Source organism: Podarcis pityusensis (genome assembly GCF_964106645.2).
Source record: "Podarcis pityusensis genome assembly, chromosome: 8".
Taxonomy (NCBI): domain Eukaryota; kingdom Metazoa; phylum Chordata; class Lepidosauria; order Squamata; family Lacertidae; genus Podarcis; species Podarcis pityusensis.
Window position 1 is genome coordinate 59,800,620 of NC_138033.1, and position 22,076 is coordinate 59,822,695.

The window sequence follows — 22,076 nt, forward strand, 5'->3', positions numbered from 1 at the left end:
GGCGGCCCTGAGGCGGCAGAAATGCCCGCGCTCGGGGCCTGGGCCCGCCCTGTGCGCGCCGAGAAAAGGCCGCGCTGGCCTGACACGGGAGCCGGCACGCCGTGAGGAGGCGAGAGGACGGCGGCGGCAGCAGCAGCGAGGAGGAGCCTTCCTGTATCCCGCCGGCCCGCCCACGAAGCCGCCAGCCACACTGCCAGCGCCGGCCGGCTGGCCGACCTCTGCTCCTGGTAAAGTGGGGGGTGGGGGGAGGAAAGAGGAGCCCCTCACCCTCGCCCACAGTTGGGGATCCGGATTCAGAGGGGTTTCCCAGGCATTTCTCCAGGGGCACGGGTGAGGGGGTGGGGGGGTGAAATGACAGCCTCTCCTTCTACTCTTGGGCATCCTGAAACGAGGAGAGAGGGGTGCATTTTCTCTCCATTCTTGCATTTTCTTTGTCTTGGGGTGTTTTTTGGGGGGGGATGTTTAACCCCGTTATAAATATGGGGTGGGGGGAGTTAGCATGCTGCCTTGTATGTAGGTGGTTATTTTGTTTGTATTATTTTCGATTTATTGGGGTTTTTGGGGGGTGGTTTTGAGAGGTGGCTGGGTCAAGTTTTCCCTTAATAGCTTTCACATGGAGTAACTTGGATGGGTGCAGTTAATAGGGTGTTAAGAGGGATAGTCCTTTTTTCCTTACCCGGTGCCTCTTTTTCTGGGTGAAAAGACACACACACTCCCCAATGAAACTTACCAAAATATGGGTTTGCAAGTAGTTTCTTAATCCCCCAGATGTGCAACTGTTTCATCTACATGCTGTTGCTGCAGAAGGCTTATTTGGGCCTGCAACATTTTTTGGAGGCTTTTCTGTTCCTTTTTTGTGTTTGAGATGCATATTTTTCTCTCTTGCCTTTCTAAGCCTTTACCAATCCTAAATTTTCATCCTTTCTTCCTATACATTTTCCTCCATCTTACCTTTTTTCTTTGAAAGTAAGCCACACTAACTGAGATATTTATATGAACTGAAAGTGTTTGCAGATTCATCACTGCAGTTTTCTCTTTTCCCCCCCAGGGTTGAAGTCTTGATCTCTCCAGACCACCATGTCCAAATCCAGGTGAGTTGTATGCACCCCTGTAGTCTAGGGGTTCCCAAACTGCAGGCCATGGAGCGCTTCGTTTAGGTGGTCCTTGGCATGTCTGTTAAAATGCAATTTAAAATCACGCAGCATCTAGCTCACTGCTTTACAGTTGCTGTAACAGGCAGAAAAAATAAGGTCTAGGCCACCAGCAATTTCCAAGTGGTCTGGGGAATGAAAAGAGTTTGGGAACCACTGCTCTAACCTTTAGCAAGGCCTGTTTCAAAGGCAGCTTGTAGACCTGGAATGCCCCCTTGCAAATCCTGTTTCAGGAGGAACTTGTAAGCCTGGAACTTCCTGTATAGCAAATACAAAAGAAACTCTCAAGACCATGTATGAACAAGCATGTTGACAGGTGGGTGAAAGGGTGTACTCACGTGCACTTCATAAATGTTTTCTACAGTGAAAACATGTTTTTATAATGCATGGCATGATAGGACTGAATCTTCCCCTCTCTGCAGTGATCGCAAGGACAAGAACACTCCCACAGAAGATGAAGCTCCCACCGACTTCACTGTTCGAACCCGCAAGAGAAAAGCTGATGTTGCCACAGTAAGTGCTTGTATTTGTGGGGGAACGATTCCAGTCATCGAAGAGCACTGCCCAAATCCGATCATGTAACTAGCAACTGTATCCGTTTGAAAGGAAAAACAGCGTTATGACTCACACTCACCCAAAACCTTTTTCATGACATTATCTACTCCTGAAGATAGGATTAGCATACTCGTCAGTTGATTGCCTATTTTAGTTTGGTTAAATAGTCTGTAAAGCGAAGAATGTCACTCTGCATGGTAAGTCCCAGGCAAGGTTAGGAGCAAAGGAAGCTGCCTTATCCTGAGGCTGATTTGCTCGCCATAGTAAGCCAAGCTGTGGCTTACGAAGCCCACACAAACGGGCGTGTTCTCAAAGAGTCCTTTTTACTGCTGCACCATACTGTGCTAAGCCAAGGTTTCGTTTAACATGTTTTCCTGACTGGGGACTTGCGGCCGCACTCTTTTCACTAGCCACAAACTGTAGCTAAAGATTGATTGTAGAGTCTTACTTAGCCATAACTTCATTGACCATGTTACATGAACCAGGTCTGTGTCAGACTACTGGTCCATTTAGCTCAGTGGCTTTCAGTGGTTTAGACAGAACATGTTCCCAGGTCTACCTGGAGATGTCAGGATTGAACCTGCATAAAATGCATGTACTCTACTACAGAACATATATTCTCCTACGGGCCACCTGCTAATAACAGCAGGTATCTCTGAACAGGTACACAAACAGCTGTTTGGGGCAAGGGCCGCTGCCCAGCACTACCTATGGCTCCATCTTTCTGGCTGCAAGAACCAGGAAGTACCCTCTCCACATCAAGTCATCTGCTCTGAGAAGAATTAAACACTAGTTTGGAAACTTAGTAACTTCTAAAAAGTTAACTTCCTTGTTTCATAACGGTGGTTATTTTTATTTTATTTTATTGTAGCTGGGAAAAGTATCAGAACAGTGATAAAAGTATCTATTTTCATTCTTAATGCATTCAAAGTACTTGACTGTTGCTCGATTGATTAGCTGCTCTATTCTCATTTGAGTGATTCTATACTCAATCCCACCTAAATAAATCCCTTGCCTAACTTTCAGTAGAAAATTGAATTGCAGACTTTTAGCAAGCACACTGCCCCCCCCCCACGCCACCTCCACATAAGTAAAATAGTTGCAATGTGCATGAGGGAAACAACGAATTCCTTAAGGTTTTTCCATTTACGCTTAGGTTTAACCTTGGCTAAAGGCAAAAGGCAAAACATAATTATGTAGACACGTGCTAGCTGGCAGATCTTGGTGGATTCTATCTTCGCAGAATAGATGGTAGTACAGTGGTACCTCGGGTTAAGAACTTAATTCGTTCCGGAGGTCCGTTCTTAACCTGAAACTGTTCTTAACCTGAAGCACCACTTTAGCTAATGGGGCCTCCTGCTGCCACCGTGCCGCCGGAGCACGATTTCTGTTCTCATCCTGAAGAAAAGTTCTTAACCTGAGGTACTATTTCTGGGTTAGCGGAGTCTGTAACCTGAAGCATCTGTAACCCGAGGTACCACTGTACATTTGTGCTCATGTAACCGTATCCAATCCTGCTAACCTAGCAGTTCGAAAGCACATCAAAGTGCAAGTAGATAAATAGGTACCGCTCCGGCGGGAAGATAAACGGCATTTCTGTGTGCTGCTCTGGTTCGCCAGAAGCTGCTTAGTCATGCTGGCCACATGACCTGGAAGCTGTACACTGGGTCCCTCGGCCAATAAAGCGAGATGAGCGCTGCAACCCCAGAGTCGGCCACGACTGGACCTAATGGTCAGGGGTTAGGGTCCCTTTACCTTTAACCGTATCCAAAATGAGTAGTGAAACGCATGTGAACAGCCATCGCATATGTAAAGCCTGTATTTTAACTTCCTTGTTATGATAGCTAATGTTCATGAACTGCCTTAAGACTATAGCATAGGGAGACCTCGGCTGAATCAGGCCAAAAGCCCATCTAGTCACTTTTCTCGCAGTGGCCAACCACATGCCTGTGGAAAGCTCACAAGCAGAGCCGGAGTCATCTAATCCCAGAGCCACTTCTCTCTATTCACCGCCCCCCGTTTACTGCAGGCTGGTAAACCTCACTTCATTTTTTTCCATGTAGTTTTTACAGGATCCAGATGAAGAAATTGCCAAAACAGACATGACCAAGAAGAAACAGAATGAGAGCCAGGTAATTACTTGGTAGTTGGACTGGTATTCAGTTATACTGTTTTAATTTGTATAGCTCTGTTGGGTCCTAAAGCATTAAGCCAGGTGTGGAGAACCTGTGGACCTCCAGCTCTTGCTGGGCTTCCATCAAACCTGATCACTGGCCATGCTGGCTGAGGCATGATGGGAGTTTGAGTCCAGCAACATCTGGATGGTCACAGGTTTCCCATCCCTGCATCACACCTATGAGACTTAGAGGATACAATCAGTTCCAACTTTCTCTAGTTCCCAGGCACAGAGGCATATTTGTTGTTTGTCCCATGTACCTGTGGTAGGATAAAATAGGGACTGTGAAGTTGTTGGAAATTCTCACTTTTCAGGGTTTCAACTTCTGAGCAGAGAGAGGTGGGAGATGCTGCCTACATCTGATGCATATTCACTCAAACACCAAGGCATCATGCCATGAATAGGGTGCCTTTTCATATGCTTCAAATACAGTATTTTTAGACTATGTTTTCCCCAGTAATACGTTTAACCAAACTGAAATAAACACAATGGGTTACATTCAACTAAATCCTAACCAAAGGAAACCCTTGAAATTAATGAACCTAAGTGTGTAATGCCCATTCATGGGTCCACTCAGAGTAGGACTAATGGGGAATATCACCCATTGTCCAGGCTTTTCCACTGGAAGAGGACAGGCTGTTGCCAAGTAAATGTAACCCAGTAGAACCCAGTAGGTGGCATGTCCCTATCTTTAAACTGTGAAATGTTGGGAGGGTGCAATATATTGCAATGTAGTGACCAAATGTTTTGAGTTGTGGTATGGATGTCTTAGCTCAGCTTTACCTATGAATGTACTAATTGCTCTCATTCAAGCCACAATCTTAATTAGAAGGTTTGAGACAAAATTTGTGAATTCTCATATCACTAGATGCCCTGGACTCCCAGATCTATCAGTGAGCAGTAGGGTCCCTTTAAAAGGAAACCAAAAATATTTGGGCTTTGCATCTTTTTTAGAAAAAGTCCCACTTTTTATTTCCATCTCTTTGCTAGGCACAGATACATAGGACTATGAAGAGCTCCATTTTTGTTGAAATGAGCCTGCATAATCTTTGTGCACAGAGATGAAATTGGCTGGAGCTGAAAAGAATGCATCAGCTTCCTTTGTCTATTGTGACAGTTTTCAGGGTGGTAGTTAAACTGCGGAAAGAGTGATCAGGAAATGTTGCTTTTTTTTTTTTTTTTGTCCACTGGCTAATCCAAAATGTGGTATACCTTCCCAATTAAGGCAGCTGGAGATCTAGAGGCTAATGCTACCATAGCAGATGGGCTTTGTTTGCTATGGATTCTGCTTCCTACAACTCCCTATTCCAGTTGTCGGTCAACCTGTTCAACATTCACTTTCTGGACCTTTCCTTATGAGGAGGGAGTTTCCTTCCCTTTCGTCATCATAGGGGGAGATACAATATTAACTAATCAGGTTTGACCAGGGAGGGTTAACCGGCTTTCACCACACTGTCTGGTCTTTTTCCCCATTTTGCTGAGGTGAGATCCATCAACTGACCTGGCAAAGTTTTGATGGAAATAAGTGACCAACTTGTTTCTTAAGATTCCTTAAATACTAAATTTAAGTGTACAAATTAAACCATGCATATTCCTAAAAGAAGATGGTTGAGAAAACATGTCTAATTAGGTCCACTACTCAGAACTAGATCATGGCTCCTTCATGAGTGCTTTTGTGGTTGCTAACCCAATTATGCCACATTACAGTAGGGCTGTGTGATAAATTGCCATATTGTTGAACATAAACAAAGAACTGGAAAGCACTTCTTCTCTCACACTCACCCCAGCCGGAGGGGGAAGAGTTACTATTTTCTGGTGGTAATTATGTTGTTGGTTTGCCCTAAATAACTTCCCTCTATATAAAAAAGGAAGGCTATTTATTTATTTATTTATTTATTTAAATGAGACTGGTGGGATGAGGACCCTTCGGGGTGGGTAATGGAGAGAAGAAGATTTAGCTGGTTGCCTTATGCTGAAATGGGAGGTTGGATACTATGTGAGTTTGATGGGGAGGGTGTTTTTCGGTAAGCAGGGCAAGCAAGTGCATGTCTACTCACAAGCAAGCCATACTGAATTCAAAGGCCCTCCACCGTCATACGGAGCCATGTCAAAGCCTTCGGCTGCTGCGGGGAAGCGCGGTGCACCCTCCACCGCCATGAGGAGGCATGGCAAGGCCCTATGCTGCGCGGAAGCGCAGCAGGGAGGTATGGTGGGATTCTCTGCCACCATGGGGAGGTGTAGCAAAGCCCTTTGCTGCTGCAGGGAAGTGCGGTAGACCCTCCGCTGCCATGGAGAGGTATGGCAGGAAATTCTGCCACTGAGGGGAGGCGCAAGGCCCTCTGGCGCTGCAGGGAACCGTGGCACATCCTCTGCCGCCGCTGGGAGATATGGCGGGACCCTCTGCCACTTGGGAAGGTATGGCAAGGCCATCTGCTGCTGTGGGGAAGTGCAGTGCAGCCTCTGCTACCATGGGGAGAGATACGGCAGGACCCTCTGCCGCTGCGGGGCAGAGCAGCTAAGCCCTTCACTACTGCAGATATATATAGAGATATTGTGATACTTAACTGGTGAGATATCGTGATGTTGAAAACCAGATCTCTCCCAGCCCTTCATCACAGTGTGTTTAATAGCCCTTAGATGTGTCATTCCACATGGTGTTGCCTTGCATCAGGTACAACTGCAATATTCTGCCTACACTTGGCAGAATATTTTAGATATTGTGGAGATTGTAGGAATAATTTACATTAACTGTTTTACCTACCCTTTTCCTTTTCAATAGTGTGTAGAAGAAAGCTCAAACAGCTGCATGGTTACATTTCCAAAGCAAAAGTTTGCATAAAATGCATTTGCCTTGCAGCTCTTGCTCAGCAATAAAGCTGTTAGCACAGCATCTGTTCCTATATGGAGAAAGTGCTTTGCTGTAACAATATGTTGTGCTGGCTATCTTGAAGGCTTATGAAGCCATCATCTGACAGCTCAACAGCAGCTCTGTAGTCTATGGTATAGCATTCATAGATTTATAGAGTTGGAAAGACCCTGAGCGTTATCTAGTCCAACCCCCTACAGTGTAGGAATCTCAACTAACGCACCCATGACAGATGGTCATACAACCTCTGCTTTAAAACCTTCAAGGAAGAAGACTACACCACCTTCAGAGGAAGTCTATTCCACTATTGAGCAGCTGTTACCATCAAAAAGTTCTTCCTGATGCTTAGTCATAACCTCTTTTCTTGTAACTTGAAGCTATTGGCTTGGGTCCTAACCTCTGGAGCAGGAGAAAACAGTCTTGTTCCATCTTCCATGTGACAGCCCTTTAGATATTTGAAGATAGCTATCATATCTCCCCTCAGTCATCTCTTTTTCAGGCTAAACATACCCAACTCCCTCAACCGTTCCTTGTACGGCTTGGGTTTCCAGAACCTTGATAATCTTGGTCACCCTTCTCTGCACACCTATCTTGTCAATATCCTTAACTTGTGGCACCAAGAACTAGACACAGTTCCGTAAGTTACTTCTTGGTATGAATTGGTTTCTGTCACTAATGAGAATGGATCTTTTATCAACACCATATACCCAGCTATTGGAAAAACAAGAGAAGCTTTAAAAAAAGAAACCCAGTGAATTATGAATTGAAATATGCTTGACTGTTCCATTGACTGGATGGAGGATATTTCACTGTCAATATCATGCATAGAAGAAGCACTGTCAGTCCCACTTAAAGTGTGCAGAGTTCATTGGTAGTATCAGCCTAACATAAGGCTAGAGCTTTTAATTGCAACACAGCTCCCTTTTTACATTAAGAAAGGGCGGTTATATTGCCCAGTTGGCAGAAGCAGATTTTTTCAGCATGTGGTTCTCAAGACGATTGTGTCATAGCTAAAAATGCTTGCTATTTCTCAAACTAGCCCTGTTTCTTTTAACTCATACACAGGTAGCTTGATTAACAAGCAGCTTGTGATAAATTGTGGTATGTTAGTTGAAATCAACATAGTTTTTAAGGGCCTATGCAGGTAAGCTGAGCTAGAAAAAGAGCTGTAATTTTGTTCCCTTCAACATGCTTTTTTACCTGCTGAATACCAGCTATCTTGTTTTATCTCCATACCCTTACCTGGTGATGGTGCTTTTTGTAGAAGTGATGTGTTGCTTTCCATGTTGCACCTTCATTTGAGCAGGGGATGATAAAGAAACTCTTCTTGCTTTCCAAAGATGGAAAAAACCAAAGAGCAGCGCCTTGTGTGCTGTGATTGCTGCAGAACTAGCCGTTTTGTTTCTTTGGCACTTGCTGTGTTATGAGACCTGGTAGTTTCAGAATAAGGAAGGAGTGTGTGCGTCTCCCAGCCTAAGTAGGACAAAGAATAATTTAGATCTGACTTGCAAAAATGGACAATGTTTAAAACAGGTATGGGGATCCCTTGGCCCTAACAAGTAACATGCACTTACTTGTGGCTTTCTTCTCAAAAGGCTTTGAGACAGTGAGATCTGTACCCACAAGGTTTCACTTATGCTGTACTGTTGTAGTAGAGTAGATTTTGGATGTGAATCCAGATTCTAGGTTGCTAAATGACTTCTAAGCATTAGGAATCTAGCCTTTTTCCAAGCTGCCTTCTGGGTTTGTTGCTTCCTGCCAGCCATATGTTCACTGTAACTTCAGTATAGATGATTTAGGGGCATAAATGTCAAACAAACATGTTGAGGAGGAGAAAGCAAAGCAAGGAGCAAGAGGAGAAAAGCAGCACAACTTTCTGAATTTCTTGTGGGCCCAGGTCAGAATACAGATGGAACTTTTGCTGGATATAGTACCATTCTGCTTCATCTGACATCCTTTGGGTTTTTGCTCGAAAACTAATTGATACATATAGAGTCCAGAAACACTGTCTGGTAAAGATGTTGGTTTCATGTTGAGTCACCATTTACGTTCACCCCAGTGGTGACTTTCAGTGATCTAGTTATAACAGACCAGCAGTTTTGAGCTGTTTCTCATGCACATGCAATTCCCTTGCACATGCAATTTTCACTATGATTAAACAGAGAGCTGTGGTTTTTAAAGGTGTTAAAGAAGAGGCAACTGTTCAGAAAAGTTGAGTTGTGTGCATGTGTAAAAGAATTCTGAAGCTTAGAAATCACTTTTGGGGTTTGGAGTGAAGTGTTCTGGTGCGCTGCTAATGCTACCCTTTCTGCAAAATATCTGCAACATCAGTTATCAGCTTGAAGATTCCATATACTGCTGGGAATTTGTATTCCTTCCCTTGTACATAGCTAACATACTTCAGTTTCTCCTTGATGTGCTAGTTTCACATGAGTATAATTTTCCAAAGCATACAATTCCAGAATGCGAGGAATGCTGTGCATGCCAATTTGCGTTTGGCACCCGAAGTTTTCTGTTAAGATTAGTTGTATTGTAATCCCAAAACAGCTAAATTCATACACTTTTAGTTATTCTTGTGCATGCATTGCAGGGGCAACAATCTTTTTTGTTTTTTAAAAAGCCAGCATTGTTTTTCTTTTTGTGTTCATTACCACAGGAACTCAGAGAAAACAGGATAACTGTTTGGGACTTCCATCTGTTTCCTCCCCACCTGAAGTCCTAATCCCTCTGTTTCTTGATTTCTACTATCAAGGATATTGCCATCAGGTGGAAAATAAACAGATGGGATTCTGAAACTGAAAGCCTGTTTTCCTTCATACAGAATATTTTTGTGCCTGGCAGAGCAAGTGCAGTGTCACAAGTGCTCTTTTAAAAAGACCGCTTGCTGAGTTGGTGACCATTTGTCTCTTCTCTTGAAGCAACAATAGCTTTTTTCAGAGGCGAACATATGAAAGGTAAATTGCCATATATTTGAGCGCGGTGACTAAAAACACTTGCCTTTTAACTCTTTCTGAATTTGTTGTGGGGAGGACTAATCAACTGTTCAATGAACTTTATAACTGTGAGATTTAATGGCTCCCCCTTTTTATTTTTTCTTCAATAGCCGTTTTCAAACTATGATGTGTGCGCACATCCCCATATGCTGATCCCAACACCAGAGAAAGATGATGAGCTGGGAAGCCCAAACTTCTCTCCTTTCATGCTCCAAAGCCTTGCTTCATCTAGAGATTCACCGTTGCCTGTTTTGGGGTAATTTTTCCTAATTTCATGGCCTCCTGTTCCATTATTGCCTGTTACACTTTTCCCCCCACATTTACTCTTGTTCTTTCTCTCTCTCCTGCAGCTGGGCAAATAGGGATGAAGTGTGGAAAAACATGATAATAAAAGAACAGGCATACGTAAGGGATAAACTATATCTGCAAAGGCATCCACTCTTGCAACCTAAAATGCGGGTGATTCTTCTAGACTGGCTAATGGAGGTGAGACTGTCTTCTTATGCTAACATTTGAAACAACGAACACATCGATGTGAGATTGTTATCATAGTCTGTCTGGAGTTTCCTTGGGAGCAAAGGGTGTTTTGGAACTACTACCCTGGTAGAAGGGGAACTTATTCCTTCAGTAGCTCCTAGTTCTATTCCCAGCATAGGATAGATTGCTGCCCGTCTGATAGAGCTGGTTCAGAAGGGACTAGAGATCCAGGTGAGGAATATCAAGAGTTGCTAATAGGGAAGGAAGGTGGCGGGGAGAGTTCGGAGAGGGACATGCACACAACAGCTTCACAAAGGCACTCTGGTAAAAGTGGCTGCTCGGAAGGTTGTTCTCAGAAGCATTGGGATTTTTAGAAAACTAAACCACTAGGATGCCATGGGAAATGAAAGGGGACACAGATGTCGGGACACTTCATAGCTAAGCAATAGCAGTTGGGTAGCCAGAACAGTGCCCAGGGCTCTCAGTATTGTCAGTCAGTGTGTGCATTTGGGCGTGGTAGGGATTGGATCTCCCAAGCAGGGTAAGCCATTTTCATGCCCATACAAGTCCTAGGATGCTCGTTTCCATTTCAATGGACGGATCCTGAGGGTAGGTCCTGGCCCCTACAATCAGGCCTCAGTTTCTTGGAGCTGTTTTGCCTTGTACAACAGCCATAGGCAAGGCAAAAAGGAGTCCCCATCACAAATCATGAATTGACTCTCCTTGTCATAGCCTGGAAGTCAGGCAGTTGTTCTTTATAGGAAAACAAATACTCTCTCTGCAAAGACAGTAACACTTAAGGAAAACATTCTTCTAGTTTCAGCAAACTTTTCTTCATTGTAGGCTTTATGCTTCGGTGAATAAACAAATGTTTACTGCACTTTGGTTCACTTCTATGTTTCTCTGCCAAAATGTTAGAGAGGGGCAATGAGGGGAAATATTTCCAGTCCCTATCCCATCTTTTTATTGTGGCAAACATTGCTGTATCCTTTCTTCCCTCTTAACAGGCGTTTTTCTGCACTCCAGTCCATTTTTTGCATTTATCAGTGCAGGGAGACTTTTTTATTTACTTTTGCTGGTGCCACAGGGGCTTCCCTTCAGTTTTCGTGTCATGTCATTCAGCATGTATTCATATTGTCAGACCAACGCCTCCAAAACAAAGGCCCCCAGGGTGCTCCAGATCCTAGGAAAACTTTGTGGTGTTCTGCTAGCAAGTAGTCATTCCATTTGCAGTTGCAGCTGGCCCAGTGCAAAGTGAGGTGGCTGCTGAAGTAAGATTCAACTTCCAGTTAGGTTGGGTTTTGTACTTCTTTTGCAGGGCGAGGAACAGCATGTAGTCTTTTGCTTGGGGCAGCAAAATGTCTTGAATCAGCTCTGCTTATAGTACAAAAATGAACATATTTTGGGGCAGGAAAGCATAGCTATATCATAGATTAAATCAGCTCATCTTTAGGAAACACTATACAGTTGTACCTTTGTTCTTGAACGGAATCCATTCTGGAAGTCCGTTCGACTTCCAAAATGTTCAGAAACCAAGGCACGGCTTCCAGTTGACTGCAGGAAGCTCCTGCAGCCAACTGGAAGCCGCGTTGGATGTTCGGCTTCAAAACATAGTTCGCAAAATGTTCAGGAGCCAAAACGTTTGAGTTGTTTGAAAACCATTAAGAAGGTCCCTGGTTCATCATGGAGTTATGCAGCTGAGAAGCAGAATGACACCCTTCTGTCTCCTGCAGGTTTGCGAAGTCTACAAGCTTCATAGAGAGACATTTTATTTGGCACAGGATTTTTTCGATCGATTCATGGCAACGCAACAGAATGTTGTAAAGACACTTCTGCAACTTATTGGAATTTCATCCTTATTTATAGCCGCAAAGCTTGAGGTAAAACGAGTCTTGCCCTGCAAACCTAAATGCATTTTCTGTGGTGCAATCTCCACTTAACGTGGTGAGACTTGCTTTCAAGTAAATATGCATAGGATCACACTCTTAAAGTAAAAGAAATTAGATGTCTATTCTTTTGTGAGCCATCTTTTGATGGAATGCAATCTGGGATTGAAAATGGTTTGGGCTTTGTTGTTCTGCTCCTACAATACTATTTTTATATAAAATATAATCTTTTAAGCTTGGAGGAATCATTAGTGGTCTGCAGATGTTGGAGTACTATTCCCATCATCCTTGGTGATGTTGGCTGGAGCACAAAACCTTCTGATTGAAACAGCTGGGGAAAGCTGCCTTAAGAGGTTAGCACGTCTGTTTTAAAGCATGGGTTACTTTAGTAACAATCCATGTTATCAGAAGTACATTCTGCCTCCTTCCAGTCCAGTCCTGACCTCTGGTCTAAATCCTACAGTGAAATGCCACACTTAAACATTTTTAAACTTCCAAGAATTATTTACGTTTTATGGTACTTGTAGGTTGCCTCTCTGCCTGAAAGCACCCAAGCTACTATTTAACATTAATAACTAAAATGGGTGTGGGTGTGTTCGTCATTAAAGTTCAATAAAACCAAATTGAAGTTGCCTTTCACTTGCCTCCCTGTTTTAAGATGAATCAGACACACACCAGTGACGTTGACATACTGGCAGATGTGTGATAAGCCTTAAGCACTTTTTTGTAGAAGACATCTTTGTAAATTTGATAAGAACACCAACTCTTGTGTACAAATTCTGGTTCCTCAAAGTCCTTCTTTGTATTTCCTTCCCCACTGCAGCTGGTAATATCATAGAAATGAACAGATATGGGGCTGCAAACTGCAGGAAGAAGAGAAAGGCTGTGTTTTCACACACATTTCAAAGTAAAAGGCTTTGTCACCTGCCGTCTTGGCCATTTTGATTGAAGAGGCTATGATCCTTGATGGATCTTGTGCTCTTAACAGCAGCCATAAAGTTGCTATTACATTTGCTGCTGGGCCTAATTGATCTGAGTTCGGGAATCCCTGTACATCAGAATAGTGCTGTTACCCCCCCCCCCAAATTAGGCATTGATAGCTGTCAGTGTCTGGAACCATCTGGCTTTGCCATTTACCACTGTTGACAATGCATTGATGTCCCATCTTCCATGTTTCAGGAAATCTATCCTCCAAAGTTGCAGCAGTTTGCATATGTTACAGATGGGGCTTGTACTGAAGAAGAAATTCTTAGTATGGAACTCATCATTATGAAGGTAAATGTGATTGTGTGTGTGTGTATGTTTGGAATGGATTGTAGGGAAATTGCATTCTTCTTTTTTAAAAGTCGCATCCTCGGTACCTTGAGCAAAGCCTTTCCCAAGCCACTCAGTGCAATCAGCCATGGTGAAAAGGCAGCACTTTTTGTTGCCAAAAGCATGTCAGTTAATCAGTGGCATGTCTGTCTTTCAGTTCTTTATCTTCCATTATCAGTGATTCTTTTATAGCTGTGTAGATAGAAATCTCCTGTCCATTTTGAGACATCTGAAACAGCTTGGCTCAGCATGAAAGACTGCTGGTGCATTTTGACATAGAGTAGTACATTTTGTAAGTCCATGGTGAAAGTGACCCAAATTCCATCTGTGTACTAATTCTGTAACTTGCAATATGTTATTGTTAGTAGTAGTAGTACTTACAAGTAGGTGTAAGTGCAACCTCAGGGTAATAATGCATGGGATTTCTTTCTCTTTCTAACCCAGCCCTCTCTTTAATCATTGCAACAGCCCTGTGTAAGGTTAAGCGAGAGTGACTGGCACAAAGTCACCTGGGGAAGTTCATAGTTGAGTTTAATTCCAGTCGCCTTGGTCAAAGACCCTGTCCTCTACAGCACACTGGCTCTCATATTTATTTTTTCATAAGTGTGTGCAGTGGTACCTCGGTTTACAAACTTAATCCGTTCCGGAAGTCTGTTCTTAAACCGAAACCATTCTTAAACCGAGGCGCGCTTTCCCTAATGAGGCCTCCCGCCGCCAGTGCCCTTTCACCGTTTGGATTCCGTTCTTAGACCGAGGTGAAGTTCGCAAACCGGGACACTACTTCCAGTTTTGCAGAGTTCGTAAATCGAATCATTCTTAAACAGGACTGTTTTGAAACTGAGGTACCACTGTATATGAATGTGCAGCGTGGCAGCAGGATTGCACTTGCCACTTGTGCATTCTGGATTAGGCCAAAGGTCCAGTATTCTCACACTGGTCATCAGGTTCCCAAAGGAAGCCCGCAAGCAGGACTCAAGTGCAACAAGACTCTAGTTCATATCTGTCCAAGTGGGTGGCCATTACTGTCTCTTGAGGGAGTTCATTTCATAGTTTAACTATGTGTTGTGTGAAGAAGTACTCCAGAGATGCCCTGCCTCTGCACTCTGATGTAAAAGTGAATGTCGGATACCTGCATTGCAGGGGGTTGGACTTGGGAATCCCTTCTGACTGTGATTCTATGCTAAGCATAATTGTAGCATCAGTGCATTGGAATGAATGCACATGTGTCTCCTGTGCGTACTACCATTAGTATGTGGAATCAAGGCCTGATCTGCTTCTTTGTTACATGTTTGGCATAGACTCTTGCCCCATAGGTTATTTATTTAGCCTCCATGTCGGTGCCCACGAAGGAGAGAGCTTTCTAGGCTTGCTGTGATGAGCCCCATCGCAGTTTTGTATCAAAGCTGTTACAAAAGTCGACGACTGTTGTCAGTCCGTAACCACATTCAGTTGTGTTTGCAAAGAAGAGCAAGCAAATACCCTGTGGGTGCTAAAGAAACTCACTTTACCTCCTGACATGCACGCTCTCTTCTAGGCACTCAATTGGAATCTGAGTCCCCTCACGGTTGTGTCCTGGCTAAACATATACATGCAGGTCGCTTATCTAAATGAAATCTGTGAGATGCTGCTACCGCAATACCCCCAGGAGATATTTGTGCAGATAGCTGAGGTAAGGACGAATTCTGCCCTTAAACATTTCACCCGCCACTTTTGTTAGAAACGTTTCCTTTCAAGCTCTCTATCCCCTCTCTCCAGCTTTTGGATCTCTGCGTGCTGGATGTTGGCTGTTTGGACTACTCCTATGGCGCTTTAGCTGCTTCTGCATTATATCACTTCTCCTCTTGTGAGCTGATGCAGAAGGTTTCGGGTAAGCTGCGTTTTAATGAAAGAGAAGAAATCCAGTGGTTCTAAGTCAAGTGGAGGCATGACTTACAAAGGCGGGTATCTTCTTGATTTTCTAGGTTACCAATTATGGGAAATACAGGACTGTGTGAAGTGGATGGTTCCCTTTGCTGTGGCCATCAAGGAGGTGGGGAGCTCGCCGCTCAAACACTTCAGAGGCATTCCTTTGGAAGATTTGCACAATATACAGATGCACATTAACACCTTTAACTTGCTGGTGAGTGTTCTCATAGATACATCTTAGTGGCCAAAGGCCTCCTTGCTTTTGTAAGGTAACAGTAAAGGGACCCCTGACTGTTAAGTCCAGTCGCAGATGACTCTGGGGTAGCAGCGCTCATCTCGCTTTACTGGCCGAGGGAGCCGGCGTACAGCTTCCTGGTCATGTGGCCAGCATGTCTAAGCTACTTCTGGCGAACCAGAGCAGTGCACGGAAACGCCGTTTACCTTCCTGCCGGAGCGGTACCTATTTATCTACTTGCACTTTGATGTGCTTTCAAACTGCTATGTTGGCAGGAGGTGGGACCGAGCAACAGGAGCTCACCCCATCGCGGGGTTTCAAACTGCTGACCTTCTGATCCACAAGCCTAGGCTCAGTGGTTTAGACCACCATACTTTGCTTTCATAGAGCATGAGAATAAAAGGTGAAATGTGTGTGTGTGAGAGAGAGAATGTTGTATTCAACTAACTTTTAGAGTCGGCCCAGTGAAATAAATAGACCCAAGTTAGTCCCGGCCATTAATTTCACTGGGTCTAACTCATGAGTGAAAGATAGTTGAATGCAACACTAAATGTTCAGAAACTCCCTCAAAAGTGTTAAATGCAAGAGGACATCAGGGTACCTTCCCAACCCCTGGCCCTCAAGCATATACAGCTGGGCTGTGATGAAGTGAGGCCTGGTAAGTCTCATCACTTCATCTCTCCCTGTTTGTCTACATCAGGTGTGGGGAACCTTTAGCCCCTCTTGGTGAACTACAGCTGCCAACATTCCTGGCCATTGGCCATGCTTGCTAGGGCATATGGGAGCTGTTGTTCAGCAAGGCCCCCCACTCCTGGTCTAAAGTGTTGGACTTAAACCTGAGAGACTGACTTTGAAAACAGACTTGAACTGTGTGATTTAGTGATTAGATCAGGAGAGCATATTTAAAATTTAATTCCATTTTTGAATCTATCTGAATCGTCTCAAAGCGATAAGCAGAAACATCAACAATAAAAACTATTTAATATATAAAAACTATTTAATATATAAAAACCATTCAGAGCCAGTGCAGATGCAGGAAGCTTTGCAATCCTGTCCCATTAGCCTATATAACTTAGAACCTAGTGACTTGCCTTTCCGGTTAACGGGAAAGGGTTGTAAAGCACTCTTGCCAGTTTTGCAACTTAAATCGCATTCCCGATGCAGCAAATGTTAGTGATTTCTGGAAATAATGTTTGAGCTGTAGCAACGGGGAGTAATATTCCCTCATTGTAATGTTGAATTCTTAAGCCTGCTTGTGTACAGATTTGACTTTTCATAACTAATTCTCAGTTTTGTGCTGGAATGCCCACCACATATGATATATATGTATGCTTTGGCACTCGTCATTTTAAAACATGGTCACGCAGCAGAGGATTGGGGTCCTTCTCATGTATTTTAAAGTTGTAAGTACACAAACACATAGACTAGGTATCTGTGTCCAGATGCAGCTTTCTGTATATATTCCTCTCTGAGTATGTGTCATGAGTTTGCTCTTGAAACCTAAAAACAACACAGGGATTCTGGACACATGAATGAGCAGTCAATCATTCACTCTCGGCGTTCTTCTTTTCTAGGACAAAGTTCAAGAAAAACAAGCTGCATTGGCCAAGAAGAGGAGGAGTTCTCCTCTACCCCTGGGTGTCCTCACCCCACCTCAGAGCAGTAAGAAATTGTCTCTGACACCCAAACAGCTGTAACTTTTTCACAAGCTACTCAACCTGAAGACCTCTTGGCCAAAACGCCTTTATAATTCTTGATTCTTTACTGTGAGATGCTGCCAATGACTTACCCAAATGTCTTATGTATTCTAAAGAGGAAAGTCTTCACTTTTTTATGATGGAGGAAACCTGCATTATTTTTATGGGACACTTTGATTTTTAAATGAACTGATGGGGTACGCCAGCCACCCAAAAACAACAAGCATTTGCTTGGATTGCTGCTAAGGAGGGCGATACTCGTTGTGCTGACTCGAAAAGGGGGTGGGAAGAGAAAAAGGGGTTCTGCCCTCTGCACTTCTGGGGCATTAACCATACTCTGGATTTTGCTAGCTGTGGATGGCAAGCTCCTTCTCAGACCTTCCTAGTTTACAACTTGATCCTTTTTTAACTAAACACTTTGTATAAATGGTCTTATGTGTCTTAATTTTAAAATAAAATGCTATCAGCTGTGTCCTAGGCAGTCTTGGTTTTATATGTCATAACTCTGGAAGGTGAAAGACAGCTAAAACTTTTATTTCCAATTACAGTTAAGGAAAATACTTGGTGCTGTCATTGTACATGCTGCCGTACAGAATTCAGGAAGGTTGTAGGTTTCTCCCATTCACAGCTAAATAGCAGCTCTAGGGGAGGGGAATGTTTGGATCAGGGCTGTGATGGAGAATTGGACTCTTTCCCCCCCCCCCCCCCAATCCATATTGGTTGGGGGCCTGGCCTATGTTTTTTTATCTCAGATATCTTTTGGCAATCTGTGTTTTGGAGATGCCCTGGAGGGTATGATGCAGAAAACATGCGTTTTCCTAATTCAGACAGCTTTTTGAAATAGTAGAAGGTCTATCCTGTTTGTGTCTTACGAATATCAGACTTTCAGAAGGCGGCTGTAAATTGGACAGTAACAGAATGAGTATAAATATCAACTTTGATGGTGTAAAGCTGACAGCTTGATTGTTTTGTTACAGATTAGTAGCAGCTATGCATTCAAAAGACTGGTCTTGTATTATCCTTGGATTCATATCTGATTAGATTCAAATCTATTAGGCTGTAGTGCAGAAGATGCTGCCATAATTGACAGTGGCCTCTTTTTGGGAAGGGCAGGGGGAGGTGTTTACATATCCCTAATTTAACTCAAATGACCCCAAGGCATTGAATTACTTCTTAGTGGTCCAGAAACAGGCCACTCGCCCTTCAAAATTTTATTGGACAATAATATTTATTTATGTCATAAAATGTATACCGATTGAGTGTAAAAAAGACAAAACAAAAGTGGTTGACAAAAAGAATAATATCATAATGTTATCGTTTAAAACAACTATTTAAAACAATGGGTCAGTCGTGTCTGGCTGTTAACCCGAAGGTTGGTGGTTTGAGCCCACCCAGGGACGGCTGTGGGCAAGGCCTTGGACTAGATAACCCATGGGGTTCCTTCCAACTCTGATTCTATGGAAAACTGATTTAATAGTTGATTTGGTATCTTCCTCTCCAAAGAGGGCAGCCTCATAGCCCCAACCAGCACCCAGGTCTGAGCACAGTTCCTACTATTCTTCACTTAAAATGCAAGAGTAGAATTCCAACCATGGGCGTGGCCAGGATTTATTGGAGGGGGCTGGCTTTATGTTGGGGTGGGTCAGTTGGTTAGGTTACAATTATTATTTTTTACTTTATGGGGGCCAGCTGCACCCCCCTGGCTACACCCATGCTTCCCACTGGGTAAATGTGAGAAAAGCATCTCTAGCCACCTCTCCCCACAAAAGAACTTATACAGCCTGGCTTGATTTGGCAGAGTAGGAAAGATGCTGGTGGCAGGCAGCTGTGAAAGCAGGGGCTGTAGCTTGCACCATGAGAGAGGGATGAAAGCAAATGAGCCACACCAACTCTTGCTTTTTCCTTCTTGCCACCAAGTGGATCCCCTCCCCTCCAATCTCCACTAAACAGCCCTTAAACCTTTTGGACTTTTAACAAGCCTGGTCTAATATCCTACACTGGATAGGGCAGGACGCCACTTAGGCATGGCGTGAATGAAAAAGTCCTCCAACCAAACTTTAGTAAGCCAACAAGTTAATTGGTTTTTGATTTACAAATAATTTCGAGATGGCAAATAAAAATAAGCAAGAGAAGTGGGTCCAGCTATGCCTGTTTTGGCCAGTTTCCATCGCCAAAGCCGGTACTTTTCAGTTTGCACATCAGCTCACAATGTTGTGTGTCCTGGGTGACCTCCCATCCGAATAGCTTACAGGGCCAGACCTTCCCTAATACAACCACATCATGCATCTTTAAACTATTTTCTTTGCGGTGGAATGAGTAGTAAGGTGTGTCCTTGAGGTGTGTTTTGTTCCAGTCCTTTCACTGCCATCTTTGTGGCGGTTCAGTCCTGAACTTACATTTCTGTTTGGCACACTATGAGGGTTGTAGGCTGAGGCTCAGTTGCTTTTCTCAGCCGAAGCAGCTGGAGCCTCTAAAATGTGTGTGAGAAGGCTGGCATAAAACTAAGTATAGCCTTGGCTAGGAATTAGATATTCACTCACCGCCGCACTGGTGGCAGCCAAAGCACTTCTACGTCTTCAAAAATGGAGAGGCAGCAACAGCTGCACTCTGCAAGGTTTGCAGAACAATCGGTGGCCTGGCTATAAAAGTTTAGGTAATGCGGATGTTTTCATGCATCTCCTGGCATGGGTTAAACACAAAGTAAATGTGTTTTAATCCTGGAAGGATCGCCTACTGAACCTGTAAACTTTGCAGAAATGGGTTAAAAATCCTTATATTTCTTATTAACCTTTTCCCAAACACCGCAGCAAGAAAATAGAAAGTTGGCATGTAAAAATGGTTGGGTCTTACTTTACTGGCGTTATTAAGAGAAGGTACACAAGCACCACCTTTGCTTAGAATCATAGAATCATAGAGTTGGAAGAGACCACAAGGGCCATCGAGTCCAACCCCCTGCCAAGCAGGAAACACCATCAGAGCACTCCTGACATATGGTTGTCAAGCCTCTGCTTAAAGACCTCCAAAGAAGGAGACTCCACCACACTCCTTGGCAGCAAATTCCACTGTCGAACAGCTCTTACTGTCAGGAAGTTCTTCCTAATGTTTAGGTGGAATCTTCTTTCTTGTAGTTTGGATCCATTGCTCCGTGTCCGCTTCTCTGGAGCAGCAGAAAACAACCTTTCTCCCTCCTCTATGTGACATCCTTTTATATATTTGAACATGGCTATCATATCACCCCTTAACCTCCTCTTCTCCAGGCTAAACATGCCCAGCTCCCTTAGCCGTTCCTCATAAGGCATCATTTCCAGGCCTTTGACCATTTTGGTTGCCCTCCTCTGGACACGTTCCAGTTTGTCAATGTCCTTCTTGAACTGTGGTGCCCAGAACTGGACACAGTACTCCAGGTGAGGTCTGACCAGAGCAGAATACAGTGGCACTATTACTTCCCTTGATCTAGATGCTATACTCCTATTGATGCAGCCCAGAATTGCATTGGCTTTTTTAGCTGCCGCGTCACACTGTTGGCTCATGTCAAGTTTGTGGTCAACCAAGACTCCTAGATCCTTTTCACATGTACTGTTCTCAAGCCAGGTGTCACCCATCTTGTATTTGTGCCTCTCATTTTTTTTGCCCAAGTGCAATACTTTACATTTCTCCCTGTTAAAATTCATCTTGTTTGTTTTGGCCCAGTTCTCTAATCTGTCAAGGTCATTTTGAAGTGTGATCCTGTCCTCTGGGGTGTTAGCCACCCCTCCCAATTTGGTGTCATCTGCAAATTTGATCAGGATGCCCTTGAGTCCATCATCCAAGTCGTTGATAAAGATGTTGAATAAGACCGGGCCCAAGACAGAACCCTGTGGCACCCCACTAGTCACTCTTCTCCAGGATGAAGAGGAACCATTGATGAGCACCCTTTGGGTTCGGTCAGTCAGCCAGTTACAAATCCACTGAGTGGTAGCATAGTCAAGACCACATTTTACCAGCTTCTTTACAAGAATATCATGAGGCACCTTGTCAAATGCCTTGCTGAAATCAAGGTAGGCTACATCCACTGCGTTCCCTTCATCTACCAGGCTTGTAATTCTGTCAAAAAACGAGATCAGGTTAGTCTGACATGACTTATTTTTCAGAAATCCATGCTGACTATTGGTGATCACAGCATTCCTTTCTAGGTGCTCACAGACTGTTTGCTTAATGATCTGCTCCAGAATCTTCCCTGGTATTGATGTCAGACTGACTGGGCGGTAATTATTTGGGTCCTCTCTTTTCCCCTTTTTGAAAATAGGGACAACATTTGCCCTCCTCCAGTCTGCCGGGACTTCGCCCGTTCTCCAGGAATTCTCAAAGATGACTGCCAGTGGTTCTGAGATCACATCTGCCAGTTCTTTTAATACTCTTGGATGCAGTTCATCTGGCCCTGGAGACTTGAATACATCTAAACTAGCCAAGTATTCTTGTACTATCTCCTTAGTTATTCTGGGCTGTGTTTCCTTTGCTGAATCATTTGCTCCAAATTCTTCAGGTCGGGCATTGTTTTCTTTATCGGAGAAGACTGAGGCAAAGAAGGCATTGAGGAGTTCAGCTCTTTCTGTGTCCCCTGTTTGCATTTCACCATCTTCTCCTCTGAGTGACCCCACTGTTTCTTTGTTCTTCCTTTTGCTACTGACATACCCATAAAAGCCTTTTTTGTTGCTTTTAACCTCTCTAGCAAGCCTGAGTTCATTCTGTGCTTTAGCTTTTCTGACTTTGTGTCTACACGTGCTGGCTATTTGTTTTAATTCCTCTTTGGTGGTTTCCCCCCTTTTCCATTTTTTTGTACAC

General features: G+C 43.8%; 2 protein-coding genes across 2 annotated transcripts in view; one reads left to right on the top strand and one right to left on the bottom strand.

The window, feature by feature from the left end:
- Positions 1-20,354, bottom strand: part of LOC308482453 (protein C19orf12 homolog) — an 84,411-nt gene extending 64,057 nt beyond the window's left edge. Inside the window, exon 1 of the mRNA XM_081015574.1 lies at positions 20,336-20,354. The gene's annotated coding sequence lies outside the window, so the exon portion shown is untranslated. The remainder of the gene's footprint in view (positions 1-20,335) is intronic.
- CCNE1 (cyclin E1) lies at positions 101-17,736 on the top strand. The gene is made up of 12 exons (XM_081015551.1): positions 101-227; positions 1,049-1,091; positions 1,574-1,664; positions 3,770-3,838; positions 9,852-9,997; positions 10,092-10,227; positions 11,952-12,098; positions 13,284-13,379; positions 14,953-15,087; positions 15,174-15,285; positions 15,380-15,537; positions 17,133-17,736. Exons 2-12 carry the CDS (start codon positions 1,078-1,080, stop codon positions 17,253-17,255), a joined length of 1,227 nt encoding a protein of 408 aa, XP_080871677.1. The 5' UTR covers positions 101-227; positions 1,049-1,077; the 3' UTR covers positions 17,256-17,736.
- Positions 20,355-22,076: the final 1,722 nt, after the last annotated feature.

Bases quoted from the DNA above. Each gene is read 5' to 3' on its own strand.
- CCNE1 (XM_081015551.1), top strand. The intron at 3,839-9,851 runs GTAATTACTTGG...TTTCTTCAATAG, and splicing joins AGAAACAGAATGAGAGCCAG to CCGTTTTCAAACTATGATGT. The intron at 15,538-17,132 runs GTGAGTGTTCTC...CTTCTTTTCTAG, and splicing joins TTAACACCTTTAACTTGCTG to GACAAAGTTCAAGAAAAACA.